General features: G+C 49.1%; 1 protein-coding gene across 2 annotated transcripts in view; it reads left to right on the top strand.

Annotated features, from left to right (window-relative positions):
• The window catches only part of VWA3A (von Willebrand factor A domain containing 3A), a 598738-nt gene that overhangs the window by 93110 nt on the left and 479041 nt on the right, over positions 1 to 26587 (top strand). For both annotated transcript variants that reach the window (XM_085629052.1, XM_085629053.1), the window contains one exon: positions 15850 to 15975. In XM_085629052.1, coding sequence (XP_085485178.1) covers positions 15850 to 15975 — 126 coding nt within the window. The remainder of the gene's footprint in view (positions 1 to 15849; positions 15976 to 26587) is intronic.

The following is a 26587-nucleotide window of genomic DNA, read 5'->3' as shown; positions in this document are numbered from 1 at the left end:
AAACAGGTATGGCCGCAACTTCTTCAGAGCCCATACCACTGCAAAGGCTTCACGCTCTATTGCACTCCACTTCTGTTCCCTGGGAAGTAGTCTCCTGGATAGGAAGACCACGGGTTGATCCAGACCCTCTTCGTTGAGTTGCGATAACACTGCCCCAATGCCATGTTCTGATGCATCTGTCTGGACAATGAACTTCTTGGAAAAGTCTGGGGCCCTTAAGACCGGGGCCTCGCACATGGCTTTCTTCAATTTCTCAAAGGCTTGCTGACAAGCCTCCGTCCAGACTACCCGTCGAGGTTGTTTCTTGGACGTGAGCTCCGTGAGGGGGGCTACGATGGTACCGTACCCCTTCACGAAGCGGCGATAGTATCCCGTGAGGCCCAAAAATGCTCGGACCTCAGTCTGTGTCTTGGGGGGTTCCCAGGCCATGATGGCCTCGATCTTCGCCTGGAGGGGTTGCACCGTTCCCCTACCCACCAAGTGTCCAAGGTACACTACCGACCCCTGCCCGATCTGGCACTTGCTGGCCTTGATCGTCAATCCAGCTTGTCTCAGGGCCTGGAGAACAGCTTGCAGGTGACGCAAGTGATCCTCCCAGCTGTTACTGAAGACGGCTATGTCATCCAGATAAGCAGCAGAGAAACTCTCCATTCCGGTGAGGATCTGGTTTACCAGGCGCTGAAACGTGGCAGGTGCGTTCTTGAGCCCAAAGGGCATCACACAGAACTGGTAGTGGCCATTGGGCGTGGAGAAGGCTGACCTTTCCCTTGCTCCATCAGTCAAAGAGATCTGCCAGTACCCCGAAGTAAGGTCAAAGGTACTTAGATATTGGGCAGCTCCCAGCCGGTCAATTAATTCATCCGCCCTAGGGATCGGATGTGCATCAGTCTTTGTCACTGAATTCAGTCCCCGGTAGTCCACACAGAACCTCAGTTCTGGTTGGGCACCCGGTGGTGCAGCTTTCGGTACTAACACCACCGGACTGGACCAGGGGCTGCTAGAAGGTTCAATCACTCCTGGCTCCAGCATCTTAGTGACTTCACTATGAATGCTGGCCTTCACCTTGTCTGACATCCGGTAGATCTTGGACTTCACAGGTGGGCTGTCTCCTGTGTCCACGTCATGGACGCACAGGTGAGTCCTACCCGGGACAAGGGAGAACAACGCAGAGTACTGCCCCAGGGCCTGGCGACAGTCCTCCTGCTGTTCAGGAGTTAGAGATGGGGAGAGAATCACTCCCTCCACCGACCCATCCTTTTCCTGAGACGCAAACAGATCAGGGAGAGGCTCGCTTTCCACGTCCTCTCCTCCGTCAGTCACCATCATCAAGATGACTTCGGGCCTCTCGTGGTGGGGTTTGAGGCGGTTGGCATGCAGCACCCGCAGGGGCTGACGAGGGGTCTTCAGGTCCACCAAGTAGGTAGCCTTACCCTTCTTCTCCAACACCTCAAAGGGTCCTGACCAGCGATCCTGGAGGGCACTAAGCTCTCCTGGTTCGATCACCCACACCTTCTGGCCAGGCTCCAACTCCACCGGGTGAGCGTTGTGGTCATACCACGCCTTCATTACTGCTTGGCTGGCTTCCAAGTTGTCAGAAGCTTGCTTCCACAACTTAGCCATTTGGCTCCGGAAGGCCAGCATGTAGCTCACCACATCCTGGGGGAGCTTTCTGGGAGTTCTTTCCCATCCGTCTCTCACCAGGTTAAGAGGTCCACGTACAGGGTGCCCATACAGAAGCTCGAAGGGGCTGAAGCCCACTCCCTTCTGTGGCACTTCCCTGTAGGAAAAAAGTAAACAGGGTAGGAGGACGTCCCATTTCCTCCGCAGGCTTTCAGGCAGACTTCTGATCATGCCTTTTAAGGTTTTGTTAAACCTTTCCACTAGACCATTGGTCTGGGGGTGGTAAGGAGTTGTGAACCGGTAGGTCACTCCACACTCCTTCCACATTGCCCGCATATATGCTGACATGAAGTTGGTCCCCCTGTCGGACACAACTTCCTTGGGAAAACCCACTCGGGTAAAGATTCCCATCAGGGCCCTAGCCACAACAGGTGCTGTTATGGTCCTCAGAGGTATTGCCTCTGGGTACCGTGTGGCATGATCCACCAGGACTAGGATAAACCTGTGACCAGCTGATGTTGGTGGATCTAACGGACCCACAATGTCGATGCCCACCCTTTCAAAGGGGGTGCTAACGACAGGAAGTGGTTCCAGGGGAGCTTTCAGCTTCACCCCTGTTTTCCCACTGGCTTGGCAAGACACACATGTCCGGCAGTAGGTATCGGACGACACTTTCATCTGAGGCCAATAAAAGTGTGGGACAAGACGGGCGAAGGTCTTGTCTTGCCCCAGGTGTCCTGCCAAGGGGATCTCGTGAGCCAACTCTAAAAGGAAGGCTCGATAACGTTGAGGAACTACCAAGGCTCGTGACGATCCATGTAGGGGTGCCTTGGGTTCACTGTAGAGGAGGCCATCCTCCCAGTAAACACTGTAGTTCCCCTCAACGTTCCCTGCTGCCTGGGCTTCGGCCTGTCGCCTCAGCCCCTCAAGGGTAGGGCACTCCCTCTGGCCCTGGCAGAATTCCTCCCTGGACGGGCCTCCCTCCACGTGCCACTCGGCCGGGATGGGTAGGTCCTCCAGGTTGGTAACGTCCCCCTCCGCAGACTCCTGGTCCACCACCTCCGGTGGCCTATCCGTCCTACGGGATGGAGACGCCGAGGCAGGCTCCTCCTGTCCTCGGTTCTTCCCTTGACTGGCAGCTGGCTGGGCCTTTGTTCCAGGCTCCAGCCGGAATGAACTCCCTCTTCGGGTAGTCTCGGACCTTGTGCTAACACAGGCCCAGTCAGGTGTACCCAGCATCTCGGTGTGAGTCCGGTATTCCACCTCCTTCCAAGCGTTGTGCTCCATGTCATTGCCCAGCAGACAATCGACTGGCACGGCAGGGCTTACGGCAACTCGAAGTGAACCTGCAACCCCCCCCCATTCAAAGGGAACCTCGGCCACTGGATAGTGACCTGTTCTGCCGTCAGCCATCGCGGCTGGGTGGAGTACATCGGGAATTACCTGCTCTGGAGACACCAGTTGGCTACGCACCATAGTCATACTGGCTCCTGTGTCTCTCAGAGCCTCCCCTCTTTGGCCGTTGATGGTGATCCACTGCCCATACTTTGCGGTATTTGCGGGCACCTGGATCTTAGGAACCATCTCCCGTTCTCCCAGGGACACTAAAGTGACACCCGCCCACTCCCTTCCCTTAGTTAAGGGCATCTCCTCCCCGAGCACTACACTAGCTACTCCGGGGGGCTTTCCTCCAGTGGGAGGGGGTGATCGTTTCTGACACTTCGGATCTCCTTTATAGTGTCCAACGCCACCGCACTCATAGCAATGGACAACCCTTGGCTGCTGACTCTGGCCAGGATTAGGGTTTCTGGGTGGGTTAGCCTTAGAGGTGAATCCTGTTCCCTTCCCTTGGAAGTTATTTTGGGGGCCTTTGGAGAACTCCTTTTTCTTTTCCCCTCCTTCTTTCTTCTGGGGGGCGCCCTGTCCGGCCTTTTGAGTATCCCCTCCAGTCCCCCTTGTGGACACCCGGGTACTAGCCCAAATGTCCGCCTCCTCAGCAAGCTTCCGGGGGCTGGTCAGCTTGCTATCCACCAGGTGTTGCCGCAGTTCAGGGAAACATTTCTCGAGTAGGTGTTCCTTCAGTACTAGGTCAAACAGCTCCTCGTAGTTCCTTACTTCACTGCCCTGAATCCAACCTTCCAGTGCCTTCTTTGCATAGTCCAGGAAGTCCACCCAATTCTGTGTGCCCAGCTTGTGACTACCCCTGAACTTCTGTCTGTACTTTTCAGGTGTTAGTCCAAACTTTCTGATGAGCGCCAGTTTCATGGTGGGGTAGTGGGTCTGCTCATCCTCTTCGAGGGCCAATAAAGCATCCCTACCAGCTGGAGGCATGTACTTATACAATCCCCCTCCCCAGTACTTCACTGGAACCCCATGGGCCCTCAACGAGACCTCATAGGCTGCTAGCCACTTGGCGATGTCGTCACCCGCCCCATAGCTAGCTACTATGTCCTTTGGCAGGTAAGGTTTGGGTTCCCTGGTGGACTCTTGGATTTGGCTGCCACCATTAGGAACAGTTGGTGCTCCAATTCTTAGGATCTGAAGCTCTATCTCTTTCAGTCTTATCTCATGAGCCATCCTCTCTTTCTCCGTCTCATGAGCCAACCTCTGTTCCTCCTTCTCCTTCTCCAGCTTTGCTAAATCCCATGTGAGCTGTCTTTTCTCTCTCCGATCTGCTAACTCCACGCTGGATAAGCCCCCGCTAGAGACAGTGCTGCCCTTCCTAGAAAGTGTCCTGGGCCCTGCTGACAGGTTCCCCACCTCAGGTTGGTACATCTCAGCCCCCTCGGGGTCAGGCTCTCCATCCCTGTCTTCCTCCTCAGCCTTGCTTTCTCGGCGTGCCTCCCCCCAAGCCCTTAAGCTGGTTTGGAGTGCACCCTTCTTTGCTCCTGGGGGACAGTACACCCCCTCCCGCTGGCAAAACTCCCTGAGTTGGGCCACAGTGTACGTTTCTAGATTCTCTAGTACAAACTCCATCTTGCCCACTCAGGTTAGAGGACAGGTTTTGTGCAGTAACAATGCAGGGGGGTACCCTTAATAATACCTCCTCCCACCACCAGAGTAAATTTGGAAAAAACAAAAACCCACAATTAGGAAGGCCGCTTTGAGAAAACTCCCGGTGTAGGCCTATGGACTACCCACAGTTATTGTTGAGTATACGTAGGCACAGCTCTATCCCACCACTGAACACCAATTTATGTTGGAAACGCCCACTCCCACTCCGCAGGGTGGTGGTGGACTCCCCGAACACACTGTGGTAGCTTGGCTCGAGTGGTCAGGAAACAGGCGCAGTGCTAAGCATACAATATACCCATACAATAACCATGCGTGCATCCGTTCCAAAAACGACTCTACACCGTAAAAATTATGAAAATATTCTTTCTTTATCTTTTTCTCTTAGTTGCTGATTGGAAAAATAAATAGGTCAATCACAATATACAAGTTTCAATTAGTGCAGGTCAAATAAATATTGGCTGTTTGATGAAATAAATAGGGGTGATCATAAATAACAGGGCATAAATACAAGTGCAATATATACAGACAATTAAATACTTTGAGGCAATAAATACTGTACCAATAAATATTGTACACCAACAAGTCCTGTGGACCTCTAAATATAGTGCAGCAATAAATAGGTAAAAACTCAATAAATACAGTATCCCCAATAAATAATTATAAGTATACAGCAACCCTCATATAATCAGATGACACTTCACTTCTTAAGGGCTGATATGGCCCAGGCACAGCTTGTAGGGTTGTGGAAGGCTTGAGGGGGGAGGCTACTCCCTGGCTGGGACAAGGCTGAGGCCTAAACTGAGGTAGATCAAAGGGGGGGAATACCAGTGCCCTGGCTTTCTCTCTCCACACAACCTCTCTAGGTTAGTCCCAGTTCACCCCAGGCACAGTCAGGTGGGTTTCAGCACCTCCCTAGCCCCTTAGAGCAGTCTCTCAGGTCTCCACAGGGCCTTAGGCGCCCTCTACTCCACTTACTGCCCTTTTTCTGATGTTCCGACGCCGCTGGAGTCGTGTCGACGCCGTGAGGCGGTTCCGGTTCGGTCTCGGCGGCCTCGGCACAATGTCAGTTCTTTGACGACGCCAGTAGGCGGTTCCGGTCCGATGTCGGCGGCCTCGGTTCGATCTCTACCTCCGATTCGACGGCGTCGGGCAGTCTCTTCACGATGTCGACTTCGGGCGGCTCCGGTCCGATGGCGCTCTCGGCTCCGATGACGTCGGCCGGCCTGGCCTCGATATCGACTTCCGGCGACTCCGGGGTGCGATCCTCACCCCCGACCTCCGGTGCTCCTCCTCTCAGGTTCCGGGCGTCTCCGGAGTGCGATCCTCACTCCCGACCTCCGGTTCACCTCTACCTCGGTCTCCGACGACTCCGGAGGGCGGACTTCACTCCTCCGATGACGCCGCTCGCTCGACCTCGGTTCACTTCCTCCTCGACCTCTGGTATTCCTCTCGACCCCCGTCGGCGCCCTCTCACGACCTCAGGCGGCTCCGGGTACGACGTCTGCTACTTCAGTCAGCGCCGCTTCTCCACCTCGGGCTCCAGGTCTTCAGGCTACTCGACGCCGGACTCCAGGGAAACCAGTTCTCAGGTCAGAATCTTGCTGTTTTCTTGGTTCTAAGGCCTGTTCCTGCTGTCCAGGTCCTTAGGATGGTTTTCTTCTGTCTTCTTCCCACACAGGGCTATAGGCTGTGATCCATCAGTAGGGACAAGTATCAAGGGTGGGTTTATGGACCCCACTCCAGGCACAAGTTTCCACCCCTGCTGCTTCACTCCTTCCTCCTTCACTGTTGTGCTCCTCCCTCTTCACCAGTCAGGTGCCAACTGCCAGCTCCAACTGCCAACTGCCTCTCTTATCCTCCCAACATTCTAAAACGCCTCCAACGGTCACAGGGTTCTGGAATCTCCTGGAATGTTCTGGAAGGTGCTGGTAGGTTCCAGTGGATGCTGGTGATGTCACAGGTGGCCACCATTTTGTGCTCCAGGCCCTCAGACAGAAGTTTCAGGGGTAGCTAAAATGGCTCCCTGAATCTGCAGCAACACGAAAAAGTCTGGTGGTTCCCAAAAAGGAAAAATTCAAACAGGGTTTGAGGCAAAAGTGGGACAAAATAAATAATGATGAGGAGGGACCACCCAAAGGGCTGACAGGTCTAACAGTGTGTCAGTGCCTGTATCGGCATGCAGTTGTGTGTGTCAGTGACTGTATCGGTGTGTGAATGGGTGTGTAAGTGGGTATATTGATGTCGGCATGGATGTGAGTAGGTGTGTGAGTGTCTATGTGGGTCTGACTGGGCATGTGAGTGTCTGAGTGGGTCAGTGAGTGGGTGTGTGAGTAGGTCTGTGAGTGGGTGTGTGAATGAGTACATCTGTGAGTGTCTGAGTAGGTCTGTGAGTGGGTGTATGGCGATGCAAGTGGGTCTTTGAGTGGGTGTGTGGGTCGCTGAGTGGGTGACGTAGTGTGTCTGTCAGTGGGTGTGTGAGTGCCAGTGTGGGCGGATGGGTGTGTGAGTGCCTGTGTGGGTTTATAGGTGGGTCTGTAAGTACATTTTTATTTTATTTTTTACATCTCTACAGGATTTATGAATCCGTCACCAGTTTAGACAGGGGTCACTCGGAGCTCTGTGACGGATCTGCAAATCCCTGCACATGGCAAAAAAAACATTTTAAGGCAATTTCTTAACCTTCATGGGTCCCTCTGCGACCCCTTCAACACACCCAAAGGGTTAGGGCACCTCTACCCTGACCCCTTCAATCTGTAGGTACTCAAATTTTGTGGCCCTGGGACCATGGCCCAAAACATAGAATGACAGCCGCAACTCTCCAATCACGTTGCATCCAGCTAGTCATGGTATTGCTGTTGGCGTGAGGATTCGCATGTAGAAATACAAATTTATTTTTCCTTTTGTAACTCCACAACTATTGAACTAACACCAAATAACAAAAAGGGCGCTTTCTGTAAACCAAGATCTAGCTTTTTGCCATATGTGGTGTAATTCCGTTCAGGGGTTCGGTCTGTAGGTGCGTTCAAAAACACTATGGGAAATTGCATGAGAAAGACACATTTTGGCACCCTCCCTTTTTCTCGGCCCCCAAATTGACAGATCACTCCAAAATGTTCACGACTGCGGCTGCAGTAAGTGGCAAACTAGTTGTGAAAATGTCATGAAGATTCATCACACGACACCAAGTTATTGGCAAAATCAAAAAACGCTTTGTTTATGCGAATTAGATCCTAATTGTATACATACATACACACATATGTATGTATATGAAAAATGTGCTATTTAACTGCTATTTAATCTGATTCAAGCATGTGAATCTGTGAAAGATCTAATATTGAGAAGAAAATAAGTTACTTACCTGTAACTGTAGTACTCCAGTATTGGGATCCTTCATAGCTTCACATGTGACCCACCCTCCTCCCCTGAGAGGCACACCTTCTCTTTGGTACTGTACATATTCACACTTATGCTCTGAGGGGAGTGTTCTAGAGGGTGCTACAACCTGATTGTTTGAACTTTAGAAATGTAGTCTATTTTAAATGAAAGAGATATGTTATTAAAGTGAAGGCTTTGTGGCCTTCCCAGGCTCTTATTAACATTACACTGCTTTCTAATAGTACCTAGGGACTCTCCCTTCAACGATGAGGAAAGGTTCTAGCATGTGAATCTATGAAAGATACCAATACTGGAGAACTTCAGTTACATGTAAGTATCTTATTTTCTTTCTTACATCCCAATCTAGCCAATCGCTCCAGCACTCACTTACTTCCCTCTCGCTTGCGTCACAAATCCCTAGCCCTCATCCCAGCATAAAGGTCACTGACATGTTCCTCTCCTGTTATTGACCCATCTGCATCAGATTATACCCTGATTCAAATGTACATTGCCACACCTGTACTGCTCACCCAACAATCATTTTCCCATACCTGAACAAAAATTCTCACTAGACACAAACTCAGCTGTTTCAACCAAGGTAAGATTCCAGCAAGGCTTTGAGAACAATGTAAATAACACATTGATGCATGTAAAGTTAATGCTATTCTAGTTCTGACGCCATCCTGATGCTAATTCAAAAATGAAAGAAGGGGTGGCGACACACTGATTTGCCCTTACAAAATGTTTTGTATATCATCCTCCATTCAATTGACAAGTATCTCTTTGGGACCGAATGTACATCTAAAGCCATGTTGTGGTATTCAGGTTATCATGCATACCACATCCATATATTAACTAAGTACAAAATGATGGGACTTCTCTTCTAAATTAATCCAGTTTTGGTCATTTCAACAGTGCAGTCCTATCAACATTCATACCAAAGGTATCCTCTCTACATATTCAATCCTTAGCCCATTGTAAGTGATGGATCACATCTCCAGTCAGGCCTAGATTACTAATATCCACACTCATCTTAGAACAGTGGTCTTCAAACTTTTAAATGCTGCGCCCTGTCAGTGGAAACAAAATCATCAGGCCCCTCCTCAGACTTTTTCACAATTATTCTATTAAATTGTCGGGGTTTAAATATGTCTAGACTTATTTAAACATTCCAGTCTAGTTCTGTTACCGTTTTAAAAATGCAATCAGATACATGATTGCCAAACATACTTTTCTGGTTATTAAAAATGGGGGAGGGAGTTTTGAATAATATTTGGAGTCCCTTCCCTTTTTACACATACTGTCAGCTAGGGTATAAATGACAAAATATCTAAGTGATGGCCATTTAAAAAGCTGCTCACTGCTGCTCATTTTTTTTCCATCTTAAAACAAACCACTATTATCAGCAGAATGCTTCTTTTGGCCAGTGCCTGGTGCCCCCGCCCCCCCCCAATCTTTTGAGCCCTCCCCCATTTCGAAGATCCCTGCCTTAGAAGGTGAAGAAAGTCTCACACCCTCAAAACCCTGAAACCTACTAAGAGACTGTGAGCAGCCTAACCACACCGAAGGACTTAGTTAAATCTATATACATTTAAAAAAAAAAAATTTGAGTTTTATATTGCGCGAACTAGACCCGAATCGGGTATCAGAGCGCTTTACACAAGCACCAGTTTCATTACAGAATGACACATTCATTTTTGTTAGGCACGGGGAGATTAAGTGATTTGCCCAGAATCACAGGATGTTGAGCGTCGTAGCCGAGACTCGAATCCGGTTCCCTAGCTTCGAGGTCGACCGCTCTAGCCATAAGGCTGCATCCTCTCTCCAAATTGTTCACATCATTCAATCATACATCATTCACCATATCCACATTCTCATCCGTAACCCACAGTCTTTCCCATATAATCCTCTTCCCGCACTATTACAACATCATCCAGCCTTGTGGTCAGCAACTTCAAACCTTACTGCTTAGAAATCATCATTATCAGGGACATTCTGCACACCCTGCTCACAGGCAGCGACCATCATATCCTTCTCTATCATGTTTCTACATATCAATCTCTCCAGTACAGCTCATCACTTTGCTCTAATCAGCTAAATCGTGCTTCCCATCTGACCCCTTCAACCTCATATCATAAAGCCACACTGGACCTGTGTTTTAGTCTAGCCTCTTACTCCCTTTACAGTCATTCTCTCTTCACAAGATGCTACCCATATTGCTTCAAACTCTCAGTACTGCCCTTTACTAAACAAACCAATAGTCAACATTCCTCCACTTCTAAGTACTGCCCAGTTTAATTGTTGTCTTTTCACTGGAATATTGGGCAATCGGCTATGTTACTAATCATCTCTTCTCTTTGAAACGTATTAATTCTCTACAGAATAGGCTTTGCCAAATTTACTGTGTAGAGAAAGCCCTCATACAAATTGATAACTTTCTCACTTCAAATTGATATATCCATCTTTTCCTCTGTCCTGATCGTTTGCCACCCTTCATCAGCATTTGACCCAGGTGACCAGTCAAACATACTAAAGGCCATCACCTTTCTTGGCATTGGTCATGAGACCATAACATGGTTCTCTTCCTTTCTTTTCAGCCACTCTTTCTATTTCACCTAGTTCTCTTAACCTTTCCAGTAAACTAGTTGGTGCTCCACAAAGCTCCATCATGGGGCATCCCTTTTTATTTTTGATGATACTCAGCTCTCCTTCACTTCTTCCTCACCTAATACCAAGAAGTCTCATATTACTCATAGCCATTCAGAATTGGATAGCCATCCACTCCCTAATGCTCAACTGCTCAAGGACTGACATTACCTACCTTACTGGTAACTCAGAACTTTCAACCATGTTACTCCCATTTACGCCTACGTTCCATTATGCCCAAGCCTTCTTAAAGGAATCTAGGCATGCTTTCCATCCCCGCTGTGGGACTAGAATACTTTTTCAGCTCCACAGCCAGAGTTGTGCGAGTTCAGCTGTTTAACATACTAAGAATTCACCCCATCCTCTTTCAAACGTCTGCGTGTCTCATAAATCCCTTGGTGATAACCAAACTACTGAATATTCTTTTCTCCATTTGGCTAGATAATCAGCCGTGCACACGAGTACTCTAAATCCATCACCAATAATGACAACAGTTATCTAAAAACATGACATAGCACCAACTACTGAGCTTGGCGTTCAAAAATATACATGCCACTTCACCTTCCCAGTTTTCACAAGTGCTTTTTTGCCTTACCCCGCCCTGAATGCTGTGTTCACTGAACCAGTTCTCTCTGATCTACCAAGACCCCCTTACATACCTCAGGATTGGGTTCCTTTGAACTCCCTGAGCTTTTATATGGAAAATCTTTCCCACTAAGTTGAAATTAGTCACGTCCGTCTAAGTATTCAAGTGGGCACTCACACCCCACCTCTTTGATCGTGAAATGCTATGGTACTTATATTCCATTTCTGTCGCAAATAATCACTGTCTAGTTACATCAAGTGATATTCAACCCTAAGGTGTGCCTCAATGTAGAAAAGTAAATCTCTCTGTATTTATTTCCTAGCCATGTAGTCTTACTGTCTTTCATTTTGTGAACAACAGTAATGTCAGTGTTTGCGTCCCGTTGGTTATTCACTCATCATTAATTATATACTTATGTACTTCCATGTTGGAAATGTTCCTATCTGTTGTCTCAATTGATAAGTAATAAATTGCGATCACAAGAATTTTTAATGCAAGTACAATTCTATATACTATATATCCAGTACCTCTAAAAAGTAAATTATGTTTGGTGAATGTGGTACCTACTAGATTCCGTAAAGGAGCGTGGTCAAAATTCTCCTGCATGGAAGGTGATGCCTATGTGGCCTATTTCAAGCTGTATTCGATTTTCTAGGGGAATATTTTACTTGAATTTTCAGTCAAATGAATTTGTTGTGTTGGTCTCTGATTACAAGTCATCAACACTTCCTTTAGTTGAATAAAGCTGACATACATTGTGAGCTGTCGCCCAATGTACCTATTAAGTATTATCGAGTGACAGGCTGGGTGAAGTGAAATCATTAAGCAGGAAGAAAGGTGCTAGAATCACAATTTGATTGGCTAGTAGAGCACATTTTATTACATGATGCAGATTTGAAAAAAAACACAAGTCTTCCCTGCTAGTTATTTTCAATTTTCTGAAAGAACAGGTAGACCAGAACAATATAAACATTATACTTATGTTCTAGCTATGATAGGGTTGCATGTTATCCAGTAGTCACAGATTATTGTTTTTTTAATGTAGTAAAAGTCATCACATAGACTCCAAACAAAAGATCAGACTAATGTCAAAAGGAGTCTTTCTTCAGACATTGCTCAAATCAGAGGCAATTATAATATCCACTTCCTGGTTCCACCTCTATTTCTAATATGAATCCACATCAAAAAGGTGACTTTGCGTTCTGTTGTATGGGAATATTGGAATGTATTTCCAACTATACCTTGCATTGGATGTTTTCCCCAGTTTCTAGTTGCCTCAGTTTTGAAATTGTTTGTTATTCTTCAAATGGAGTAACTAAGCTCATCTGAAAAATAGTAATGTCACATTTTGTTATATGTGATTAGGCTGCATATGATTTTTTGACAACATGAATGCCATCATTTAAAAAATGTAATGATAGTACAGCTGCCAAAAATTAAATCTTGGATATGTAGCAAATGGGAAACAAGCACAGGCAAAGGCAGTAGGTCTGGGTTTAATTTGCCCACACATGTAAACAAGTGTATTCGCAAATGCTGTCATCATATTAAAGCCTTTCCTATTGCCCTAGACAATTCTCAGAAAATAGTAGCTAGAATGTAGAATATATATTGTTTTCTTTATAGAATGCATGTGGCAGATAAAGTATTGAATGTGTAAGAGTGATGATTAAGTGTACTTTTCAGATGTAAAATCATCCCTTAGGTATTCTAATAGAAGTAATTCCTGGAAGGTGGACTGATACACTGAATAGCCAATAGCGTGATGTGAGAGAGTAATATTCTTTTGGCCAGAGCCTAAGCAGACTATGTAAATTTTACAGAATTGGTAGTAATACAGCTTGCAGGCAGCTGAGCTGTCAAGTCAGATCTAGAAACAAGGGGAGACAGAAAGAACAGCGAAGCCTTTGGGGCCATATGATATATGATCATGACTTCTTTTTTTCTCCCTGCCTTCTACCCTTTATTCGGACACCTGAGCAAAATCTCCCGGCAGCCAAGTAAACAAGGGGTCATGGTTTATCGAGGGAAAGGCCATAGAGGTAGTGACCACTTACAGATATCTGTGAGTTTGGTTAGGCCACAGAGGCCTTTCAACAGCACATATTACGGCCCAACAAGGGGTAGCAAATTCACTTGCAGGGACATTCTGTAAGGGAAAAAAATCAATGAATACTCCAGACCTAACTGCCCTCCCGAAGGTAACAGGATGCACATTTCTGCTTACAGTGGCTTATGGGGCACTCACATTCAGAGGCCGAATGACAAATTGGCTGGACGGAGAAGAGTCATCTTGCTACCGGTAGAGTATTTCAGCTTCCGAACTGCACCTCGCATGCTCCAATCTGGCTAGAGTGTGGGCTAACCTCCCAACAATGGTTATTAAAAGCCAGGTACGCAGCTTATTGTCTGAAAGCAAAGCAGTCCCAGGAGCACACTCTAAAAAATTCAATCTGGAAGCTAACAAGCAATCCAGCAACAAACTGGCACAAGTTCTTAACGCATGTCTTGGAGGCCTTCTAACACGACCAATATGGGCAAGCGGGCTATCGGCTCATATGGTGGCCAAGCTACTGGCGAAACAAGCTAAGTTAATATCGGCAGACCTGGACACACAAGCAGTGAAAAATCTAAGTCATAGTAGTTTGACCTCAAGGCTTTACGAACTAGGGTCCCTGCCATCCTACCTTTCCCTACCCCTTAACCTTACAACGATACAAGAGTTAATGGGCCTGTGTTTTGGTCTAGTCCCCCTGAAGTCTTATGGATATGGCGGAGGAACTTGGAGACGAACAATAGGCGATGCCACCTATGTGCCAATACAGACGAATCATTGAACCATGTGCTATTTATTTGCGAGGAGTTGGCCCCACTAAGGACATTTTGACTCATTCCATGTTTGCGCATTTTGAATGCTCTGGCTTGCCGGGAATCTATAGAGGCATGCTTAAGAGGGGAATCTACGCAACTGGACGCTCACTTTGTGAAATTTATGAAGGCTGCAATAACTTTAACATCTCATTAACAACTGTGACAGTACGAGTTCAGTGCAGATCCCCTCTTAGCGCATAACGTATAATCAGACATTGAAGAATACCCTAATGCACTGCCCCCCTATCCTTTTAGCGTGCTGACCAAGCTTGGGGGTAAAAACAACACGCCTTCGTATGGACCTTTGATTGAAAAATTGATTTCATATCATGGGATTTATTTGATTGAATTTGCTAGTGTATCATTACTGTGTATTGAAACATTTATTGCTGAGATTTTTTTCCATGAAGTGCAATTTTTGTAATGCTTTTAAGTAATCATACAATAAATAAATGAATCTAACCCTAATACGTACCTTCTAGTTTAGTGGACTATCGCAAACTATATTTATATTTAGTTAAACGGTTTAATTATATCTAGTTTAAAGGTTTGTCCCAAAATATATTTATTTTTAGTGTAGAGGTTTGTCCTAAGCTATATTTATTACATGTGCTATTTTCTAGTGTTTTTCAGTGACCCTGTGCCCATTTTCTTTAGTGTAAGCCTTTTTTTTGTGTAGTGCTAAGCATCGCATATTGGGCCGAGGTACTTGACGTAAACCTTTGCTCAACAGTTTTTGCAGGCACATATTGTGCATCCAGTTTCATGGGCCTGTTCAAAACCGTTTTGAAAGTTATAAGATAGTGATTGTTTTTCTATAGATTTTCTCACTAAACCTTTCAGTTATTATAACTAGCTCTTGTATATGTTTTTGTCCATCCAAAATAAGACATTTATCAGTGTGTTACATATAGAGAAACAAACATTTATACTTCTCAGCATAACTGTAACTCAGAGGTACTCAGCCAATCACCCTTAAAAAGATGAAGGGTTTCATTAATTAGGAGCCCCAGCATGTATGTAGGCATGGCACCCATGATGCTCCATTACACTAACTGGAACAATGACCAGCAGGAATGTGGTGTCCCCTTGAACAAGTAAAAGCATCCTTACATGAGCACTTGTGCACAGCATGCATTTGTTAATGCCATTATACACACACACACAGTGTAGCTTACTACTGTGGGTTGCATTCTTTGTGCTATCCGTCTGTCTATCCGTCTGTCTATCCGTCTGTCTGTCTATCTATCTATCTATCTATCTATCTATCTATCTATCTATCTATCTATCTATCTATCTGTCTGTCTGTCTGTCTGTCTGTCTGTCTGTCTGTCTGTCTGTCTGTCTGTCTGCCTGCCTGCCTGCCTGCCTGCCTGCCTGCCTGCCTGCCTGCCTGCCTGCCTGCCTGCCTGCCTGCCTGCCTGCCTGCCTGCCTGCCTGCCTGCCTGCCTGCCTGCCTGCCTGCCTGCCTGCCTGCCTGCCTGCCTGCCTGCCTGCCTGCCTGCCTGCCTGCCTGCCTGCCTGCCTGCCTGCCTGCCTGCCTGCCTGCCTGCCTGCCTGCCTGCCTGCCTGCCTGCCTGCCTGCCTGCCTGCCTGCCTGCCTGCCTGTCTGTCTGTCTGTCTGTAGGATATAGTGATGGTCAATATTCTATGTTCATGCGGCACCATGCTCTACAGCCTAGTCTTCAGTGTAATGGCATGAAATGTTATATTATTTTTTCTTTTTTCTACTCTAGACTACATGAAGCAAGACAATGGGTTCAGCAACTGCAGCCTAGTGGTGGATGCAACTTGCTTGGCGCTGTGAAGAAAGTGCTTCTGGTTAAGGAACTGGATTCCCTTGTGATCATTGCCGGAAGTTGGTGAGTTTTGTGTTAAGTCTTGCCGCGCAGGATCTTTTAAGGTAAACCTTAAGCAGTAGTGAGTGTTATAATAGGATTTTAAATCGTTTGTAAAGAGTCATTGCAGCTTAATACCGATGTAAGAGTTCATGCATTAAAGCACTTCTATGGGGGCATGCATGGCCAAGGCGGCCAAGATGGCGGTGGCAGCTTGAGGCTGCTCCCGACCCCCTCTTGTTATCTGGCGTGATCCTTGCCGGAAAAAGCGTTCCCGGGGACCCACTGCTCTCCCATGCACCCAGCTGATTCTGTCGCAGTTGTGTGAGCTGAAACGGCTAAAACTAGGGAGACGGTTGCGCCACGGGTCCCGTATTGAGGCCTTGGGTGCGGCTTCAGACATTGTGGCCTGCAGGTGATGGGCCAAGACTGAATGGGAAACGAAGAGGTGTGGCCGACCTGCTGTTCAGATGCATCCGCATGGCGGAGGACTGAGGGCCGCTTTATTGTGCACGGACCCTGGGGGTGAGTCGTTGATCTCGCTCAGGGGTAGGGTGACCAACCATCAGTAAATTTCACGGACTGTCCGTTATTTTGGTGTCTAGTCCATTATCCGTTATAGTTCTTTTTACGGATGCCTTTTGTCCGTAATTCTGGGGTTTGCAGGAATCTGTGATGACCCCTTTGAGAAGCGTGGCTGCGATGACCCCTTTGAGAAGCCTCAGGGGTTTCACAGCAGTCACTGTTGGTGGCCAGCTCAGATTTATTTCAAGTTAAGAGGCTTCCACAGCTCTTCCCAGACTTGTCAATTAGCCCCATTGTCATTCTGTCTGTGCTGATTCTCTCATACAGAATGACAATGGGCCATGCTGCAGTTACAGCATGTGGTGTGTCTGTGCCTTTCTCAGCCTAGGGCACCACGACAGGAATGCCTAAGCTTTAGGAGACACACAGTCCATGAACTTTAAAAAGAAGTGAATACAATATAACTAGCCCGTATTTCAAATTAATAAAGCAATAGAATTTTAAAAAGTACACTTTTAACCTACTTTGTAGTTTAAGAGAAAGTAACTATTTTTACGCAAATATAACCAGGGGCTGTGACTTTGTGCCATCGCTCACACTGAAGGGTGCAATGATTAAGTGGGTTGACCTATAGCCCCTTGCTGTATGCTGTGGTGGGCTGAAGCAAAGTGTAAATATAACTATTTACAATTTAACAGGCCAATGAATGATGCTGGCTCACCAAAGGCCCCTTTATGTATTTATACTACTGCACAATTTCCTCTGAGCGGTCTGTAACGCATACCTTTTTTTCTTCAAAGTTTTGTCCTTAATTTTGACCTTGTGTCCTAAAGTTTTGTCCTGAATTTTGGCCCTTTGTCTTGAAATTTTATTCTCACCGTCCTGAATTTGCACCCATGCCAGTTTGTCACCCTACTCAGGGGGTGCTGCTTGGGTTTGGCCGGGCCTTCCTCGATCCTTGACTGGGACTGTTCTCCGGCGCTCCCCAGAGACTGTACATGGGGCCTTTGAAGGACTTGGGCTGGCACTTGGGAAACTCCGCCTGCTGTTGGCCCGGTAGGAGGGGGTGAGGTGCACCTTTGCTCCCCCCAAGGTCATTTGGATGCTGGCATGCTAGGGGTCTCCCTCATCCTGGATATGCGTCCTGCTTGCTAAAGGGGCGGGGCAGCCATTGAGGGGGGCTCCCCCTCCTTTCCTCCTGTCCTGTGGGTGCCATGCCTACAGCTGCCCGGAACCAGGGCAGGTAAAGAGTGTCCCTCGCCTTTGCGGCCCCTGCTGCCCCATGGGGCGTTCCCTGGGCTCCTGCTGCACCTCCGGGGGCCCATCTGACTCATGTCTCATGCTGACCCACCCGGTGGGGTGGTGGTGGGTCCACTGGTCTCACCTGGCAAGAGGGGCCCCTCTCCTGGCCTGATTACATGGGGCCCCTCCAATGGCAGCACCCTTGTAAGTAGCACAATACACAGTGGGCTCCAGGGGGAGACCAAACCATGTACTAAAATAGTGGTACAACAACCACGACTCGGGTCAAGACACGGTCTGGAGCACGTAGAATCATTGGGACCCCAAGGAACCACCCAAGGTGAGTAGATAGGGACCCCACGGAGGATGGGTGCAGTGTGCTAACACGACCGCGTGCTCCGTACAATTCTATGGGGAAGTCGCGGTTGCCATTTTACAGTTTAAGGACCCTTCTAGGAGGACTTCGAGGGAACCCTTCAGAACTTAAGAGGTTGGAGAGCCACCCCACCCGTGGATACTTAAGTACCAGAGTTACCTATCCCAGAGGAGCCGGGTGCATATGGTTGAAGTGGCATCGGAAACCGCCGTCGTTCTCTATGGAAGTCTTCAAGGAAGTGCTGCTACCGTGAAGGTGAAAAGGCTCCGGTGGGACCCAAGGCTGGATTCTGGAAGGAAGGAACCTGAAAGCAGAGGGGCCAGAGTCTGGGTCACGTCAGAGTGACCAGGGGCTCGGGAGACGAATGCCTACCGATGTCGGGTGCTTTAGGTGCGAAGAAGGAATGCTTGACTCTGCAGCCACGAGGACCAGGTGACGTCGACGATGCCCAGGAGCCAGATGCGAGCTGTCCCACGAAGGAGGTCGAGTGCTGAGGGGTCGGTGTCCGGCTGGAGCACCATCAAGCCTTGGCAAAAGCAACCCACGCAGGGAGGTCAAGCAGGTTGCGGTGTGGACCAGCAAGATCCAGGGGATTCACCAAGCAATGAGAAGTCAGGGTACGTCTGGAGTAACCAGGAAAGCCCAACAGAAATCAGGATGACCCTCAGGAGGACCCCCAGGCCGAATGACCAGGAGTCGCGAGGGTACCAGCCCACAGAGCACTCGGAGAGTTCTTTGGTGGAAATACTGCTTGGGGTCAGAACTACACAGAGTCCAATGCACAAGCTCGGGAATCACCAACAAGCATATCCACTTGCAAATATACGCAGTGCACAGGGGTTCGGGTTATCCTGCACCCTACGAGGGATACTGGCTTCAAACTTGCTGAGAGGGCAGATCAACCTCATGGACCTTCGGAACCCACCTCCTGTGTTGCTGGAATCTTCAGAGTCCACAGGAGCTCGGGAGCAGCAGACCGGTCAGTTGCGTTGAGGTGCCTGCGAATGCAGGGGAGTGACGCCTTCATCCCAAGGGAGATCTTCAATTGTCCTTAGTGCACCACAGGTCCTCCACGGAGCCTGTATGGAGCAAGGGCACAGACAAAGCTTTCGACAGAGAGGGGGACGAAGTCGGCCCAGTCGAAGTCCAGCGAAGTCCAGTGTGTCCAGACCGTCGAAGGTCAGTGGTTTCTTCTTGTAGAATCTTGTCCACGTAAAATCGAAAGAGCTTCAGTCAGGTAAGCCCTTTTGTACCCACAGGAGAGGGTTGGACAGATTCAGGGGACCCTCCTGGGGAGGGGCAGGACAGAGGGGAGGTTACTCCCATGTCCTTTGTCCAGTTAAGTGCCAGAGCAGGAGCCAATGGCTCCCAGAACTGGTTTGAGCTGGACTATGCACATGGACACCAAATGTGCCCCAGGTGCAGACTTTCAGGCACTCTCAGAGTACCCACCCAGCCCCAATGCACTAAATCCTGTCTGGGAGGTGATCACATATCCCTGTGACAGGATGCCTATTGTACTGCCTTCCTCTGCTCAAGCTTGGCTCAGCAGCTGGAGGGCAGAAATATGTCTCTGGTTGGCAGCATCCATTTTGTGCTGTCCAGGTCGAGAAGGCTGGCATCAACTTACACAGGTTGCTGTCCCAGGCCTGTAGTTCCATTTTGCATGGCCTCTCATGGGTGGCATAATACATGCTTCAGCCCATGGGAGGCCTCTGGGGTACCAATGCACAGGGTACATGGGTACCATATACTAGGGACTTATAAGGGTACCCCAGTATCCAGTCTGGAGTGTATCAAAGTACATGCATAACAATTTAAAGGAGACAGCAGATAGACTGGGGTCCTGATTAGCAGGATCCCAGTCAGACCAGTCAAAACAGTGTAACATCAAGCAAAAAGTGGGGGTAACCATAAGAAGCAGATCCTACTATCCTACAGTTAGCCCCTACATTTTTTCCTGGAGCATGAAGTAATTTTGACTGCAAGTGTACAGGGTCCTTGCCACCCAGGTCACCTGTGCCATAAGCTCTTTCCCTAAACCGTACCTTTTGTACAATTGGTACAACTTTGTTACCTCTTGTGGGTCCCTAGTAAATGGTACCCCTGGTACCTAGGGCATTGGCACTGAAGAGGTATGCCCAAGGGTAGCATCACAAATTGTGCCACCCTAGGGTCCCCTCACCAAGGTCATGCACACTGCCATTGCAGACTGTGTGCCTTGGTGCAAACAGCACTGAAAAGTTGACATGTCACACATCCCTGTGTTCCATGCCCACAGACACTGCCGGATATAGGTAAGACACCCTTATAGCAGGCCTTATAGTCCTAAGGCAGGGTGCACTATAGCTCATGTGAGGACATATCTGCATGAGCAGATATGCCCCTGCAATATCCATGCCGATTCTTGGATATTGTAAGTGAACAGGGAAGCCTTAAGGAGTACATGGGCTGGACACTCGTCACACAGTACCCCAGCTCCATGACGTCTTCACTGTATTATGGGATGTTTGGTACCTAACATCTCGTCTTAATAAAGACCTGCACTGATTCCAGTGTCAGATTTATTGATAATTGCACACAGAGGCCCCTCTAGAGGGGTCCCCTGAAACCTACCCGCCCTTAGTGTGGTCACCGTCTGGCCTAAGCCAGCCTGTCACCATCAGACAGAATTCTGACCTCATGGGGTGAGCGCCATTGCGCTCAGAGATCGAAAACAATACCTGTCCTGGGCGAAGGTATTCACACCTCCCCCTGGTCAGGAAGAGCCATATGTGGCTGAAAGCTTCAAAGGCCTTGCCGCATTTGAAACACGACCCCAGCCTCTCCTGATAGAACGAGCAGGCCCCCCTCCTGTCGTCACCCCTTTCGACAGGAAGGCAGGCGTGAAAACGGAGAGTAGGAGATGTACCCCCTCAACCAACTCTGGCCCTCAGGTGCTGGAGGCAAGGTGAAGTACATTTTCAGTGCCCACCATCTTGAAGATGGTGGGACTTTTTTCCGATCAAGGCTAGGGCTATGTCCCCCTCCCACAGCAGGTGGGCATAATAGAGGGTGCAGACACTCCAGGGAAGGGGCCTACTGACCCTACCTGTCACTCCCTTGTAAACCCCCCTAAATTTACTATTTGGGTGGCATCCTCAGACCCGGAAACTAGAAGAAGATCGAGCGAAGAAATGCTGTTGGACCGAGAACAGCAGACCTTATGGTGGAATTTGGGTGAGAATTCCTGCCTGCCGCCACAGTACTCGACAATCGCCACCCTCCAGCTTTCTCATCACCAGGATCTCCGTAAGGCTGTTACCACAGTTAGCGAGGTCGAGCGCAGGGTGTCCTCTGTGGAGGTCCATGTGACCACCCTGATGTGTCAGGTGGCCGGCCTTCTGACCTCGGCAGCCACAATAATCTGCGAATAGTGGGCTTCCTGGAGGATTCGGAGATGCCTGACGCTGCAAAGTTCCTGGAGGACTGGTTTCGCTTGTGGGTCCCGGAGTTGGCCCTTTTGCCTTGGTTTGTGCTGGAGCAGGCCCACCGAATCCTAGCCCTGCACCCTCCCTCGCCCTTGGGTCCCCTGCATGGCCCTTGATCACCTGGATCCTAAAGTTTTGGGACAAGAACACAATCCTCAGAGAGGCCAGAGGGCATTCCAAGCTCTGTTTCCTGAACGCACATATTATGCTATTTCCTGACTATACTAGGGCTCTCCAGCAGCGCCGCCACTCCTTCACGGAGGTCAAGCAAAAGCTTTGGGCATTAAACCTCCAATATATGCTTATATTCCCGGGAAAACTCAAAGTCTTCTACAACTGCAAGTCCTTTTACTTTGAGATCCTTGAGCAGGCTTGGGAGTGGGTTGAGGAGAGAAGAGATCCACGCACCTCTTCGGATTGACCAGGACCCAGTGGCAGACCGTGCCGAGGCACTACTGGTTGCCATCCGAGACCCCAGAGGAGGCAGCGGACCCGCCCTTACAAATCCCATTACTGCGATGGTGGCCGGAGAGGTTCTTTGGGCTCGGACTCGGAACACCCTACAGCCAGGACAGCAGGGACTGGTGGCCGACTGAGTGGGGCTTTGCCAACCCATACCCCTGAGAGAGAGGCCTCCTAACGGACCCTGTATAGGCCTGCTTTCATGGTCCTGGGACTAGATTAGTTGGTGACTGTGTCCCACGGACGCTGGTACTGCTCCTTGGTAATTAACTGTATCTCTGGCACAGTGCCCCCTTCCCTTTCTGCTTTCAATCTTACCTTGTTTTGTTTTTTCTACCTCCATTGAGGTCCAGTTTGGGCGACAGATGCTTCAGGGGTGGAAGTATGGGGTGGAGGAGTTGGGGTAAGTACAGGGAATTGTTTGTTGTTTGGGGTTTTTTTTTAGGTTCCATCCACCGCAAACCTTTTCAGCGCCTGCATTACACCTTTCCATGACTATGTGGCTATGCTCTGGATCGGGTCTTACCTCAATACCATCCCGCATCACCACCGTAGTCCGCCATGCCCTCTTTTAAACTGCTGTCTTGGACCATGAATGCCCTCCTGGACCCCATCAAATGTACTGCTCTCCTGTGATTTGCCAAACGCTTCCCACCAGCGGTTCTCATGCTTCAGGAGACTCACCTGCTAGGATCCCAGTGTCCCTTTCTGCAAAGGTATGGGTTTGACTGAGTGTTCCATGTGGGGTTCAATCAGGGTTCACGGGGTGTGACCATTCTGCTCTATAGCGGTTTTCTTTTGATAGTTTCTAACATGCATACAGACCCTCAGGGGCATTACGTGGTAGTGGAGGGCCTTCTTGAAGGTTGTCACTACGACTTCCTCTCGGTCTACTTACCCATCCAAACCCCCACTGGGATGTTCTCGCTGATCGCCCTACTTGCAGGTCTGCCCATGGGGGTCTCCATCCTTGATGGCGACGTTAATGCAGTGCTTAATCCTGAACTGGATGCGTCCAATCCCCTTACCCAGGGGCGTGTCTCCCACATTTGTCAACTCTCAGCCTGGATGGATGCATTGAGACTGTGACATATTGCGAGTATGGCACCCACTGGAACAGGTATACACATACACTTCGCCCTCACACAAAACCGAATCTTGCATCGATCTTTTCCTGCTGCCGGCCAAGGATGTGTGCCAGGTGGACTGCGTGGCTGTCCTAGTAAGGGGGACATCGGACCATGCCCACATTACCATGACATTCGGCGCTGCTGACCGGACCCTGAGGCCTGTCTGGCATCTTAACACACGGTACCTCACAGACTCCCAATTTGAGGCCTCCCTGGCACCTGAGATACAGGCCTACTTTGAAACTAACCAGGGATCTGTTGCTTCGGCGGCCACCCTATGGAAAGCTGGTAAAGTGATGATCTGAGGTGTGGTAAAGAGGCTCATGCAAAGGCGTGAACAGGAGAAAGTGGCACACACCATGGCCCTCAAAACCCAAATTCACACCCTGGTGCTCATCGGCTTTCGATGGCCAGGGGCCACCAACAGGGAATTGCCCTTGAAGATACCCGTCACTGATGGAGGGCAAGAACGCATAATATTTACAAGCATGGGGGTAAGTCAGGAAGCTTCTTTACTGGCTCACCACCCATGACACCGTCTCTTGCATCGTACCCCAATTGTTGGATGGGGTCAATTGGCAAATGTCCTGGACCCCTGATACTCTGCAGACCTTGGCGACCTTCTACTGGGATTGTTACGCTAGCAGATCCCATCTCCCCAGGACGTTGAACATCCCCTATTACGTGACATTCTGCTGCCTACTATCCCCACTCCCTCATCCGTGAGTTGGACGAGCCCATCACTGAAGAGGAGAGGTCCTCTGCTCTATCAGATATGCTATGCTGGCCGGCAAGATGCCTGGATCTGATGGCTTCCCCGTCGAGTACAGGTGGTTCCACACTGAGTGGACCCCTTTCTTCTGAAACTCTATGCTGAAGTGGCCAAGCAAGACGCTTTCTCCACGAATTAGATCTCGCCTCAATAGTATGTCTCCCCAAACCAGGACACCCCTGAGAAGTGCTCTTCATACAGGTCCATTTCCTTGATCAACATCGAAATTAAGCTCCATTCTAAAATCTTGGCCAACCGCCTACAACCCGCTTTACCATACTTAATCCATTGCGATCAATGTGGCTTTATGTCCAGGCACAGTACAAGACACTGCATCCAGAGAGTTCAAGTGGCACTCTCCAGGCTGGGTGCATCCCATCCCCCATTGGTGCTGCTTCTCTTAGATTTTGAGAAGTCGTTCAACACAGTGGATTGGTCCTTTCTTGAGGCTGTCCTTGAATGCGCTAGTATGGGAAAATACATGAGGCGCCTTATTAGTGCCCTCTACCTTCAGCCCCATGTGCAGGTACTGGCCAACTGCTCACTGTCGAATCGCTTCCCAATCCAGAGGAGTACGTGTCAGGGCTATCCCCCTTACTGTTTGCCCTCATGATTAAACCCCTAGCGTGGCTCATTCACTACAATGCCCAATTTAGCAGGTGGTCGTGGAATGGAGGGCCACAGGAGAGGATCGCTCTTTATGCTGAGGACGTCCTGTTGTTTCTGGCTGACTCCCACACTTCGGGGCCCTGTTGTCTCGAAATCCTTACATTATTTGGCAAGGCATCTGGTCTTTGGGTGAACACCTCCAAATCTTTACTGGTCCCATTTGGAGGCGACACCAGCACCCATCAATGGCAATCCGGTATCCCAATGTGATGTCTCCCCTTCAAGTACCTGGGGTTTCATATCTCCCTACTCCCTGACCTCACAATGCACCTCAATCTGAACCCGCTAGTGTCCAAAATGAAAAGCGACATCCAGAAGTGGTCGCAGTTTCCCCTGTATGTTATGGGTCGCATTGCCCTCTTCAAAATGATTCTCCCTTGTTTCCTAAACATAGTTAAGCATTTTCTTCTCCAGATCCCACCCAAGCTGGTTTGCGTGCTCAACTCCACTCGCCGCTCCTTTCTTTGGTCGGGCGGTCACTCCCGAATAGCTTTCCCAATGGTCGACAGTCTCCATATGATGGTGGGCTAGGGATGGTGGACCTCCATTTAATAATTTTTAATGGCCGGCTTAGCAGTGGGTGGGATAATTCAACATTCTGAGGGGAACTCTACTTTCTGAGTTTTGACCGCATTCTTGATATGCTGTATGGTGCTCTGCCTGATACCACTTGTGTGATCTTCCTTTGCTCGCGATCTGAATAGCGAATCCTAGGCTGGAATAGTAAATTGATGGGGATGACTCCCCTGTGGAGGGAACGCTGGCTCCACCATTCAGCTGACTTAGAGGGCTTTCATAAATGGGACACGATCTGCATCACCGTCCTTGAAAGTGTTTGGGCGGAGAAACACATTCCGCCCTTCCAGGGCCTGCCGGATTGCTTCTTTCTTAATCAAACACAATTCCATAAATATGTGCAGCTACACTGCACACTTTTGGCTAACATTCCACCTGACACTGACATGCCAGAATTTAGTCCCCTGGAGGCCAAGTTGCTGATGGGTCACATTGGTAGTGGCGCAATCTCCCAGGTCTATTGATCGCTCATTGCAAATGCTCCACATGGTTTTGACATGCTCCAACTTCGCTGGGAGGGTTGGCTTGGCGAGCTTGATGAGACGGATTGGAGGGAGGGCAGGTTGTCTATGAAAGCTAAGAGTTCTGGAAAACTGTTGTTACAGGTAAGTAGCTTGTTACTGTTAGACCTGTCAGCCCTTTGGGTGGTCCCTCCTCATCATTATTTATTTTGTCCCACTTTTGCCTCAAACCCTGTTAGAATTTTTCCTTTTTGGGAACCACCAGACTTTTTAGTGTTGATGCAGTGTCAGGGAGCCATTTTCCCTACCCCTGGAACTTCTGTCTGAGGGCCTGAGACACAAAATGGTGGCCACCCATTGTCACCTGTGACATCACTGGAACCTACTAGCACCTTCCAGAACATTCTAGAACCCTGTGTCAGAGGGAGGCAGGTTTAGAATGTTGGGAAGCTAGCTCAGAGTTGGCAGTTGGAGTTAGCAGTTGGCACCTGACTGGTGAAGGGAGAGCAGCACAACACTGAAGGAGGAAGGAGTGAGGCAGCAGGGGTGGAAACTTGTGCCTGGAGTGGGGTCCAGAAACCCACCCTTGATACTAGTCCCTACTGACTGAGCCCAGCCTGGAGCCCTGTGTGGGATAAAGTCAAGAAGAACCAACTCAAGGACCTGAACAGCCGGAACAGGCCTTGGTAGTGAAGAACAGCAAGTTCCTGACCTGTTTATTGGTTTCCCTGGAGTCCGACGTCGAGAAGCCTAGAGACCTGGGGCCGGAGGTGAAGAAGCGGCGCTGACTGGAAAGCAGACGTCGTACCCGGAGCCACCAGAGGTCGAGAGAGGTCGCCGACGGAGGTCGTGGAGAGTACCAGAGGTCGAGGAGGAAGACACCTGAGGACAAGTGTGCGGCGTCGACGGGGGAGTGAAGTCCGCCCTCCGGAGTCGCCGGAGACCGAGGTGAA

The sequence above is a fragment of the Triturus cristatus genome, chromosome 10 (assembly GCF_964204655.1).
Source record: "Triturus cristatus chromosome 10, aTriCri1.1, whole genome shotgun sequence".
In the NCBI taxonomy this organism is placed as follows: Eukaryota; Metazoa; Chordata; class Amphibia; order Caudata; family Salamandridae; genus Triturus; species Triturus cristatus.
The sequence above is the reverse complement of the archived record's forward strand: the minus strand, read 5'-3'. Positions and strand labels throughout refer to the sequence as shown.